Consider the following 11,705-nt stretch of genomic DNA (forward strand, 5'->3'; position numbering starts at 1 on the left):
CTGCGGAAGGTAGGTGCGCGACGGCGAGGGGCGTGGAGGGAGGTGCGGCCGCCCGGGGAGGGATCGGCCCGAGGGAGTCCCTGTCCCAGACTCCTACAGGAGCTGTGAGAAGTTCCTCCACGCTCCATCCAGAGAAGGCGAGCCTGGAGGACACCTGTCGCTGTCCCCGTCCCTATCTCCTGGTAGCTGAAAAATACCTGGGAAAGCAAAAGGCCGAGTCCCAAGGTCAGGGCCGGTGCTCCGAGGTGGGAGCTACTCCGCAGCTACTCTGCAGAGCTGCTCGGACTTTGCTAGCTTTCGGAGCTGGCCGCCTGGGCGAAGGGGGCTGCCGGAGTTCTGGGAGGAGTTCTGACACCCCCTGTCTTCCCCTAGCGAGGGAACGGTTCCCGGGGACACTTCCATCTTCTCCGAGAGACCTGCTAATGTCTCTCGGCAGCTCTGCCCAGAGATAAACTAGAACCCCTTCCCACCTGACCCCTGCGTGTTCGCATGAGCAGAGCCAGGGAATAGCACCTTGGGGATTAAGGGGTCAGCGGCCCCTGAAAAGGTGGCGGTGGTGGGGACTTCCTTGTCCTGCCCATCCTCCAAGAGGGCGCTGCTCACAGAGCTCGGAGGGTGGGACCAGGCACTCGGGCGGAAGGCTGGGTCAGCTGATGGCAGGACTGCTGATGCTGCGGCCCGCAACTTGGCCTGGAGCAGTCAGCAGGGCAGGGAGGGTGGCTGCTGGGAGCTAGAGTGCCCCACACCCGCTGATCTTCCAGCTGCCCTGCCTCACTTTTCCCCAGGAGGGGAGGCCCTGCCGCGGGAAATGGGGTGTGTCCGCGTGTTTTGCTTTTGGTAAGAATCCTAATTAGATCCAGCTGCTGAGCTGCCCCTCCTCCTGCTTCACTCTGCTCCCCCTCAGGGCTTGGCATGGAAAAGCCGTGTCCCCAGTAGATTGCTCAGATGTCCACGGGATGCCCACAAAGGCAGACCAGAGACAGGGTACCGCTCCCAGCCTTCCCTGTCCCCCTGCCAGTCCCCTAAGGCCTGAGCAGGAACTGGAGGACTCATGGCCCCTTCTGGACCTTCATCTCCACTTCCCTGTGCTGCTCACAGGACCTCACTGCCTGCACCTGCTGTTCGTATACACCGCTCTCCCCTCCCACAGGCTGCTCACACGCTCCCCCCAGCACCCTAGGAGTCTTGCTCACAATTTTATGTGTGCTTATTTTACCATGCGTGATAGGGCGCCCCAGCATCTGTTGTCCTCACCGGTAGCCCCCACAGGCCTGGACAAGTCTGATCTGATCCAGTCTATAGGTGTTGGAGGTTGGCTCCACTTCTGGCCCAATCCAAGGCAGAGGTGAGGCGGTGGCACTCGGCACTGCAGCTGTCTGGGTACAAGAGCCCCCGATGCAGGCCCTCCTCCTCTTTGTCCCCTGGAACCCACCTCCAGATTCCTCTTGCAGGCCTCCATTTTCTGGGTGTCTGGAACCCCTTTTGCTGACCTTTTTTGGGGTAGAGGAACGTGCTGGCAAGTCAGGCTTGGTGCTGCCAGGGAAGACCTGCCATTCTAAACAGGCTGGGTGATAGCTGGGCGTGGTGGCACACACATGTAATCCTAGCACCTGGGAGGCTGAGACAGGAGGATCGCTTCAAGTTAAGAGGACAATTGCGCTACATAGCGAGTTCAAGGCCAGCCTGAACTACATAGCAAGACCTTGTCTCAAACAAACAATCACACAAAAGTAGCCTGGAGGTGATGAAGGACGTGTGCATGCATGAGTTCAAGTGTGCACATGTGCCGTGTACAGCACCGCCTTTGCCCCCACTGATGCTTCTCTCTACACCCCGTCCCTGCTGACTCCCTGAGCTGAGTCTCTAGCCTGTGAAGGAGGCCAGAATGAAGTTCGCACTTCCTCTGTGCTCTGGAGTGGTTCCCACTGCCTAGAAATGCCACCCATACTCTCCTGGGCCCTGTTAGGAATTAGGGCGCTGCTGGCTGCTCGCGAGGGCCGTGGGCCGGTAGCCTTGCTGCTGCGCAGGCCTGTGGAACTCCTTGTGCCCGCGGGCAAGCAGCTGCTACCAGGGCCTGGGGGAGGCAAGGGAACTGAAACACAGCCCTGCTGCCCAGGCCCCTCTGCCCGCTGTCCCAGTTCCCAGTGCCTTCACGCTGGGGCTGCTGCCTGTGCTGCAGCAGGGGCAGCTCCACGGGCCTGGCCTGGCCAGTGGGCCCGCAGGCCTGCTCCTGGCCGGCCTTCCCTCCCCTCCTCCCGGCCCACGTCTCCCCTCCCCCACACCCACCCGGAGCTCCTGCCCTGAGCCTAACAAGCAGCTCATTGTGCCTCTGGGAGCCTGCACGGGCAGCCTGAAGGCGGGCACCCGGAGTGGCCTGTTTCCTGGGTCCTTGAGCTCCCACCCAGCTGGCCTCAAACCCCTGCTGCAGCGGGGCCTTCCTCCCCGACCCCAAGGTCGAGAGCCAAGAGGGCACGGGCCCTGCAGCCCAGCAAGGCTTCTTCTTCTCTTTGCCCACAGAGGACGTGCACAGGAGCAGCTGGCACACCCGGCATCCTCCAACCCTGACCCAAGCATGCAAGGTCCACCCTGCAATCTCCCTGCTGGGCTCAGCCTGGATGACTTCATCCCGGGCCACCTCCGGGCCCACATAGGGTCATCCTCCAGGGGGACACGGGTGAGTGAGGCGGGGAGGAGGAAGAGGGTGCACTGTGGGCCCGCAGTGGGTGGGGGCAGCAGGATTGAAGGGCTAGCGGGGAGGGAAGGGGGTCTGAAGAGAGCTCCCACAGAAAGGCCAAGAGGCCCTCGGACCCTCGTAGCCATCCCTCCCCCTCTTCTGCGGGACCCTCTGGGCCCTGAGCTGCTGCTCCTGGCCCTCCCCACAGGTGCCTGTGATCCAGAATGGTGGCTCCAACACCCTTAATTTCCAGTTTCATGACCCTGCGCCCAGGACTGTGTGCAATGGCTACACCCCCACGACAAGAGATGCTCCCCGACATCCAGGTGGGTCCACTCAGGCACAGGGACTCCAGGGATTCCATAGGGGACCTGCTCTCTGGCACCATTGTGTCTCAGAGAAATGTAGCAGGGAGCTGAGTAAGGTCCCTTGGTCCCTCCCTGTGCAAGAACACTGATTCATGGGCCGCGGATTTGGCTCAGTGGTTCTACCACCGGCCTTGTAAGTGCAAGGTCCCGAGTTGGGTCCTCAGTAGCAAAAGAAAAAAGAATGCTGACTCAGCGAGAGGAACGGATGAACCCCAGTGCCAGGGGAAGGGACTGTGCTGGCTGGCACTGAGCCCCAGATGTCAAGGGGACCGCGAGCAGCCCAGAAATCGCTTGGACTAGACTGGGAATGATGCGCATGGAAGGAATGCGGGCAGGAAGGGGTGGGACTGAGTCCCCTCAAGGCCCAGCTCCTCTGGAGGTTGGGAGGTGGCCCAACAGCCTGGCTCCCGAGCTCCTGGGAACTTCTGGGTGCAGCTGAACCCTGAGGAAGGGGTGTTGTTTACTGAGTATTCCCATGAGGCAGGCCCTGTGTGAAGGACTTCAGACACGTGACAGGTAATCGAGAGCACCTACCACTGTGGACCCTGTAAAGACATTTTACAAACCTAAGGTCATTTTATCTCTCTTCGTCCTGGAGAAGTAAAGGTGCAGTCATCGACATCTTCCCAGTGACTGCTGAGTCTTGGAGCTGGTCAGCAGCCAAGGCTGGATGGACAGTGAAGCCCATGTCCTTCTGTCCCCAAAGCCCTTTTATGGCAACACTAGCTACTCAGAAGGATGACCCCAGTACTCTCCGTAAATGTTGGTTTCTACTCCTCATTCTGCAGATGTTAGGACAGTTCCGGGAAAGCAGGATGGGGTGGAGGCAGCACAATTTTCTCAAAACAAAATCTGTTTTAATTCACTTTGAGAAACAAAGAAGCCCGTGGCATTGCTGGGCATGAGGAGCTTGGTAGAGTTTGCGTCATCTACTCAAACAAACAAGGGGGTGTTGAAACTTTGGACCCACAGGGATCAATGATCTGAGGAACTAAGGGACAAACAAAGTCAGGTGGGGACCCCTGCCCTCAGCTAATGCTGTCCTGCACACACCCCACAGACCCTGCATGGTACCAGACCTGGCCAGGCCCTGGGAGCCGGCCCTCTGTGAGCCCGGAGACCCCCACCTCCCAGCATGTCCAGAACTGGGCAGCCACATGGACCAAGGACAGCAGACATCGTGACAAGCGCTGGGTCAAGTACGAGGGGATCGGGCCTGTGGATGACAGCGGCATGCCCATCGCCCCCCGATCTGTGAGTCCAGGGTTGGTGGGGGTCACAGACAGGTGGGGCCTGGGAACCTACAAATGGGGCAATAAAGTCTGTCCCCTGACCATTCCAGACTAAGCAAGGGTTCAACCGTGATGAGTTTCTGGAGGTCATGGACCTCATAAAATTAGGGGCACCCTTGTGTGTCTGAACCGCGGGTCCAGAATTCCCACGACGGTCAGAGTGGAACAAGGCACCACTGTAAGAACTGAGTCTGGCAGAGACCCTACTCTTAGTTGTGCAGGGCCCGGCACAGTCAGGGGCTCCCAAAGTAGTTACTGGATGACTGAATGGCAGAATGAGGGAAGGAGGCCTGGGTGAGGAGGCGTGGAAGGGTCCCAGGTCCCCCAGCATTGCCAGCCCCTGTCCATCCACCACCTTCCTGTCTCGAGTCAGCAGCTGGCACTGGTGACAGACCTTCCTGCCAGGCCCTTCCCAGGTTCAGGGCAGGCGGCCTCCCGCTTCATTACGAAGAAACATGTCCTTTGTAGAATATTAGAAATCGTAGAAAAGCAGAGGAAAAATGTTAGTCACCCCGAACGCACAATGAAGGGGTCACTGCAGTGCACATTGGTGGAGCCCTTCAGATATCTAACTCACGTGACACACTGTGTGCTTAGTGCCTGTTTACTGTCATAGGCACCACGAGAGGTGCTCCCCAGCCCACCCACAAGGCTTCAAGGGAGGCCAGAGGAGGGACTCACGAAGGAAAGCTTTGGTGCAGCTCCATCACGGGAGGGTGGGTGAGCAGGAAAGCCTGACTGCGTTTTCTGATCGCAGAGCGTCGACAGCCCCAGAGACTGGTATCGGAGAATGTTTCAGCAGATTCACCGGAAAATGCCAGGTTAGACACCGTGCCAGGGCCTGGGGTGGACTCTGGCACTGCAGATGAGGGAGGGAGGGACAGCAAAGGGGACCTATTAGTTTAGGGGATTGCTCACACACACACACACTCACACTCACACTCTCACACTCACACACACACACGGCCGTCTGCACACACCTCGGGCTGTGAGGTGAGCCTTCCCTAAACAGGCCAAAGAAAGGAGTCTCCCTGTCTCCTCTCTGTCCTCAGCAGTGGCCTCCAGAGCATTCTGGGGCAGATAGTGACCAGCTGCTGCCCTCAATGTCCCCTGAGGGTGCAGGGAAGCAATCCTTCCCTGAAATTCTGTTCTTTTCCTGCCAGGCTGAGATTGCACCTTTAGTGCATTCATCCTAGACCTGAAGCATTGCTTTCTTCCACAACTCAAAATGCATCCAACCCTGTGGCCTGCACATGTGTGAGGTGGTCACAAGGTCACTCATCCATTTGTCACTCCTTGTATATCAGCTGAGCGCTTACCGTGTGCTGAGCACTGTTCTAAGACAAAAGGGAGACACACCATAGATGGGCAACCCTTCCGTGTGGCAGCAGGCATGGTGCCTGGGCCAGGGAGAAAAAGAAAGGGCAGGGAGTAAGCTGTGGCCTCGGCCACAGCTCTGACAGGTGGCCACACAGCAGAGAGCTCTGGGGACGAAGGAGGGTACCGGCAGAGCAGGTGAGAAGCATTCCAAAGACCAGAGGAAAAGCATGGGCTGGCAGGGGGCTGAAGCACAGGCATGGAGAGGAGGAGCAGGAGTGAGAGATGGAGTCAGAGCTCAGAGGGTCAGATCACCATGGCCGTGGAGCCCATGGTAAGGATTTGGCTTTTACTCTGCAAAAGCGCTGCAACCACTGGGAAGTTCTGAGCGGAAGGGTGACACGCTTCGCTCCAGTGGCGGCTGGAGAGGCTGTTGCAGGCTGCAGGTACATAGGAGATGGTAGAAGCAGGGGCCCGTTTCCCAGCTTGGCAGCACTGGGAGAAAAGCTCTGCTTTAGTCCAAGCTCAAGGCCACAGTGAGCTGGGCCAGGGCACCAGCTGCAGACCTGGTGGGGCAGGGTGGGGTTCTGGATATGTTCCAGAGACAGTGACTGGAATTTGCTGATGGGTCGCATGTGGGTGTGGCATGCGAGAGAAGTGTCAAGGATAACCGTAAACCTGAGCAAGTTGAAGGACAGGGTTGCCACCTGCAGAGACAGAGGGGACTGCAGGAGGAGCGCTTGGGCGGGGCATTCAGTTTCAGATCTGGGCCACATGCGAGTGGAGAGGTCCAGCAGGCAGTTGAATATCCAAGACTGCAGTTCAGAGCCAAGGCCTGAGCTGCAGATGGAAATATCTGGGACTCATTCAAAGGAGATTCGAATTGAAAGTTCCCCGTGTAATTCTAATGTGCAGCTAAGGCTGTGAATCCCAGGAATAAATGGTAGTCATCACCCCTCAGGATCCAAGAAGGACAGCATCCAGGGCCCCTCAGACACTGATACCCTGTGTGCCCAAGTTCCCTGTACAACAGACAAATTGCAGAATGGCACTGTATTCACATAAAACCTACATACATCCTTCTGTATACTTTAAATCATCTCTGTGTTGCTTATTAGACCCATTGCAAAGTAAGTGCTATGTAAACAGTGGCAGTACTCAGTGTTTAAGGAATAATGACAAAGCAAAAAGCTTGTGCCTGTTCATTACAGATGTGATTTATTTTTCCTGAAAGTTTTCAATCTGTGGTTTGGTTCAATCTATAGATGCGAAATTTGTGAATACAGAGGGGTTGATTGATTTGAAAAGCCTTAACCTAGGGGGAGGGTACACGCCTGTAACCACAGCTACTCAGGAGGCTGAGGCAGGAGAATCAATTTCAAGGCCAGTCTGGGCAAATTAGTGAGACCCCCACCTCCAGAGAAAAACATTACACAGGGAGCTCAGTGGTGGAGCCTAGCGTGTGTGAGGCCTTGGGTTCAGACTCCAGCGCTGGAGGTCACCTAGGACCAGTCAGGGTCACCTAGGGAGATCAAGAGGCTGATCCCCCACGTAGATTGATGTTCAGAAGTTCCAGAGCCAGGCAGGCCACAGCCAGAAGGATGGAGAAGGTACAGCCGGGGAGGTAGAGGAAAACTGAGTCTTCTTCTTGCTGCCAGGTGGGGAAGGGGTCCCAAAAGGAGGAAGTGGTGAGCTGCGGCAGTTGGGTTGTTTGGAGTTGAGCAGGTGGAACACCTATGTGTGTGTGTGTGTGTGTGTATGGGGGATGCCGTGAGTTGGAGTGGTCAGTCTGCTGGGAGAAGCAGAAGCAGGAAACCCCAGGAGCCAGGGACAGTGGGCTTCTGTGGGGGTGGGCTGTGACGTGCTGGGGGGCAATGGCTGGCTGGTCAGTAGCTTTTCCCATAAGGCCCCCCAGAGGTTCCTGAGCCCCAAGAGGCGTGGGTCTAGACACAGGGAGAAGGAGGACATTCAGAAGAGGGCACGTGCAGAGCAGGGGAAGAGCCCAAGGCGAGTCCAGCCTCCCCGCGTGGCAGGCAGGTCTGCAGGCCCAGAGGGTGTGTATGGGACCTTGGAGAAGGCCTGCCCGGTTGGCTGCCAGGGCCCAGAGTCTGCCAGAGGCATTTCAATCTGTCCCAAGAGCTGCCTCCTGAGTCCTTCCCTCCCTCTGGACATTCTTAAGGCTGTGACTCAGCCCTCAGCCCCCTGGGGTGGGGTGGGAGGGAGGCTGGGAGCGGCTGAGCAGTCTCCCAGGGCTCCCGGCTCACTTTCTGCTCCACCTGTGACCTGGTCCTCTCTGCTCCCCAGATCTGCAGCTGGACTGGACCTTCCAGGACCCACCTAGAGGTGAGGGAGTGCTGGCTCACTCATCACCCAGCCTGGTGTGGGGCTGAGATGAGCAGCCTCAGTGGCTTCAGGGACAGGTAGTGTGCTTTGACCTGAAAGGTGGTGGTAGCTTTCTGGGAGTTCAACTGCTCTGGCGGGTGGTAATTAAGACTCCCAGTCTCAGCTAGGCATGGTGGAGCACGTCTGGAATCCCAGCACTCGGAAGGCTGAGGCAGGAAGATTGCTGCAAGTTTGAGGCCAGCCTGGGCTACATAGTGAGTTCACGGCCAGCCTGAACTACATAGTGAGACTGTGTCTCAAACAAACAAACAAACAAACCCCAGGTCCCTTGCCGTACCCTGGCCAGATTTCCTTGGGCCTGTCTTTCCTCATCTGTGCAATGGGGACACCACCTACACAAGAACTGTTTTAAAAATTTTGTAGAGCATAAAGCTCTTGGCACAAAGCCTGCATTGGGTGGTGGCAGGGAGTGCAATCCTTGTCCCTGGGAACTGACTACCCAGGAGCCAGGGTGGAGGTGGTACTACACAGGAAATATAAACGGGCACCTCCCCTACCCCACCTGTCTTCTTCTACCCACAGTGATCTCCTGCGCCTCCTCTGCAGACCCCAGGCATCCAGGACCCCAGCAAAGAGTTGCCCCCAGGTCTGCAATGACTGAGGCTTCCAGAGGGTGAGCTGTGGGCAGGGGCTGCAGGACGCGGGCCTGTGATCCTCGCGGGACCTGCGCCCCCTTGTGGCCACAGCCCACAAAGGGTTCTGGCTCCACTGACCCATTTTCTGGCTGCCAGGGAAAAGGGAAAGGTGGCCATTCCTAATCAGGAACATCTGTCTTGCTTTTGTAGTCGTCAGGAGGAACCCATCCTCCCCCCAAAGATCCATGGGTCACTTTAGGGAGTGGGGAGTGTCAGGGCCCTGTGGAGGGCAGCTTGGACCTGTGGTCTGCTTTGATACCAGAGAGAGAGAAAAAACAGTGTGGATGAGCTTGGTTCTTGCAGTGAAGAGGCGAAGGAAGACAACTGGGAGCTTCGCTCTCAAGGCGAAATCCAAGAGTGCTCAGTAGCACGGCTGTAACCAGCCCATGTCTCCTGATGATCATTATCATCTCCAGACTGGACCCAGAGTTGGGGTTCAAACCATTGCACGGCCTTTGGCGGTGTGGTGTTGGGCTACTTATATGTTCTGAGCCTCAGTGTCCCTCTCATAATCGGGACCGATGGGTGACAGTGAGGATAGACTGAGATCATGTATACACCCTACATCACGCCTGGCACACAGCGGGTTTGCACAAACACTAGCGATACACAGGTTCAGTAAGGACCACAGCCTCCTAGGATTAGCAATGACACATTCCATTCTTCTGACCGCTTTTATTATTACTAAAATCAGAGTGAAGTCATAATTACAGCCAACAGGGCCTGACCCTTGGGGCAGACATTCCATTATATGATAAACTGGATACAGTGGTTCCACTTGGTAGAAACTTTCAAACTAAATACAGACTGGGAAGTTAAAGGCAGCCAGGAAAGGGAGACCTGGGGGGAGCTGAGGTGGACAGGTCAGCAGTGCCTCGGTGAGGCCACTGAATGCAGCACCCCATGGAGCCAAGGCCCAGGGAGCAGAATAACTGGCCCAGGATCTAGGCAGGGCTGTGCCAGGGATTCGTTGCAATAGGAGAGGGCATGGGGTGAGACCACCCAGCCTTGGCAGCTGGCTTTACCCACGGCTGGCAGGAGAGGGCCTGGCCCCCCATGAAGAAGGTTTGTGTCAGGGCTCCTGGGCACCTGGCTCAAGTCCCCTTCGTTTTGCAGGTGTTGAGCCTGAGGTACCGTCTAGGTTGCTGAAAGGTCACACTGCCGCTAGGTGGTGGAGGTTGAATACACGCAACTATCTCACACTGCTTCTGCAGGAGGGGGCCAGGGCAGGCAGAGGCAGCGTAGGCCCAGCTGAAGGGATGGCTCCTTTTCCCATGGCTGTGAGCTTCCTTATTCCTTAGGTCCTCTAAAAGAAAACTGAAGGGATGTCCTTCCCTTTCTGCAGGAGAAGCAGGGATCACTCTCAAGAGCTACCTAGAAGTACCTTCAACTATACTCCTGGGGCAGCATTCTTGGGATCCCGGCCCCCTAATCAGGTAACCCTGCAGCATGCTTCCGACCTGGCCCCAGCTGCCTGCTCTCTGGCACAGGAAGTACCCTTTCTGCTTGGATCCTTAAGAGGACACTGGGAGACAGGGGAGAGGCAGGGCCTGAAAGCCCGCTTTGTGAGCCAGTGCCGTGCTACTCAAACTGATGGTCACCCACATCCCTGCAGGTGCCCAGACGCCGGGAGAAAGTGGACAATGTCTGGACAGAAGAGTCCTGGAACCAGTTTCTGCAGGAACTAGAGACTGGGCAGAAGGTGAGTGTCATCGGCCTGGAGCTCTGCGAGTGGACGCACCCCTCAGCTGAAGCATCTGGGAGGTGGGCCCACCCCCTTACACCCGCTTCTCACCTTCAGCCTAAGAAGCCACTGGTGGATGATCCTGTGGAGAAGCCTTCCCAGCCCATTGAGGTGAGTGCTACAGACTCAGGTGGGGGTGAACAAGGGAGATTCCGGGGTTGTGTGGGGGCCCCAGGGAACATGGGCACTGGCCAGAGGCTGTCTCCAGTCCCATAAAGTTCACCTCTGTGCCAGGACCCAGACAATGCCTGGAGTATAATGTACAAGCCCACATAGGATATACAGTATCAGGAACACATACCGAGTAAAGGAGTGCCCCGCGTAGCAGAAGCAGGGAGGGGCGGGGTCAGTGTGGACCAGAGCTGTCAGGAAGTTTTCTCATGATGTCATGCAGCTGAGGTCCAGAGAGACCAAAGGGCAGCTGGGCAGGGTGGTGCTCGCCTGCAATCTCAGCCCTGAGGGTGACTGAGGCAGGGACAGCAAAAGTTCAAGTCCAACCTAGGCAACTTGGTGAGACCCTGTCTTAAAATACAGAGTTAAAAAGAGCTAGGGATGTAGCTCAGTGGCTGAGTGCCCCCCTAGGTTCTGTCACCAATACCAGGGGGAAAGAGAGAGAGGAGATAGGGGAATCGGCTCCTCAGGGGTGTGCATGCGTGTGCATGTGTGCGTTCGCGCCTGAGGGCGTGTGTAATGCTCAGCCCCTTAGGGCGGGCAGTGTGGGGGGAGACCCGATGGGCACCGGGAAGCCAGGTGGTGGAAGGCTGTGGAGGAGACGGTGAGGAAACTGGGCTCCACAGGCCTGGTCAGAGGGGTAACACGAAAAACTGGTAGGAAGGCACAGGCAGGAAGTGGTAAGACACCACCAGCTCCCTGGAGTGCAGGGTGGGGAGACAGGAGCTTCCAGCTGCCCTTGCTCCCAGCATGGGCACACACACACACACACACACACACACACACACACGCGCACACACACAGTGCATGCCTCTCGCTGCCCAGGTCTTGCTGGAGAGAGAGCTGGCCAACCTGAGCGCCGAGCTGGACAAGGACCTGCGGGCCATTGAGACCCGCCTGCCGTCCCCCAAGGTACGGGCCTCTGTCCCTGGGTCCTCCTAGGGAGCCCCTGGCCGCGCAGCCAGGCTGGGTGGAGGGCAGGGAGGCTGCAGGGACCTTGGGTGGATTTCGCTCCGTCCGCTGTCACCTCCAAAACACAGGGCGTCCACTTTCCAAGTGACCCCTAGGAGCCCTCGCAGACCAGTCCACCTCGGCCTGACA

At 57.4% G+C, this 11,705-nt stretch overlaps 1 protein-coding gene across 1 annotated transcript in view; it reads left to right on the forward strand.

The window, feature by feature from the left end:
- The window catches only part of Sorbs3 (sorbin and SH3 domain containing 3), a 23,446-nt gene that overhangs the window by 1,979 nt on the left and 9,762 nt on the right, over window positions 1-11,705 (forward strand). The window contains exons 2-11 of the mRNA XM_033765558.1: window positions 2,518-2,674; window positions 2,883-3,000; window positions 4,103-4,296; window positions 5,092-5,155; window positions 7,956-7,994; window positions 8,577-8,667; window positions 10,035-10,125; window positions 10,305-10,391; window positions 10,491-10,544; window positions 11,430-11,536. Coding sequence (XP_033621449.1) covers window positions 2,518-2,674; window positions 2,883-3,000; window positions 4,103-4,296; window positions 5,092-5,155; window positions 7,956-7,994; window positions 8,577-8,667; window positions 10,035-10,125; window positions 10,305-10,391; window positions 10,491-10,544; window positions 11,430-11,536 — 1,002 coding nt within the window. The remainder of the gene's footprint in view (window positions 1-2,517; window positions 2,675-2,882; window positions 3,001-4,102; window positions 4,297-5,091; window positions 5,156-7,955; window positions 7,995-8,576; window positions 8,668-10,034; window positions 10,126-10,304; window positions 10,392-10,490; window positions 10,545-11,429; window positions 11,537-11,705) is intronic.

Source organism: Fukomys damarensis, unplaced genomic scaffold (genome assembly GCF_012274545.1).
Source record: "Fukomys damarensis isolate Sample0158 unplaced genomic scaffold, DMR_v1.0_HiC HiC_scaffold_18, whole genome shotgun sequence".
Lineage (NCBI taxonomy): Eukaryota > Metazoa > Chordata > Mammalia > Rodentia > Bathyergidae > Fukomys > Fukomys damarensis.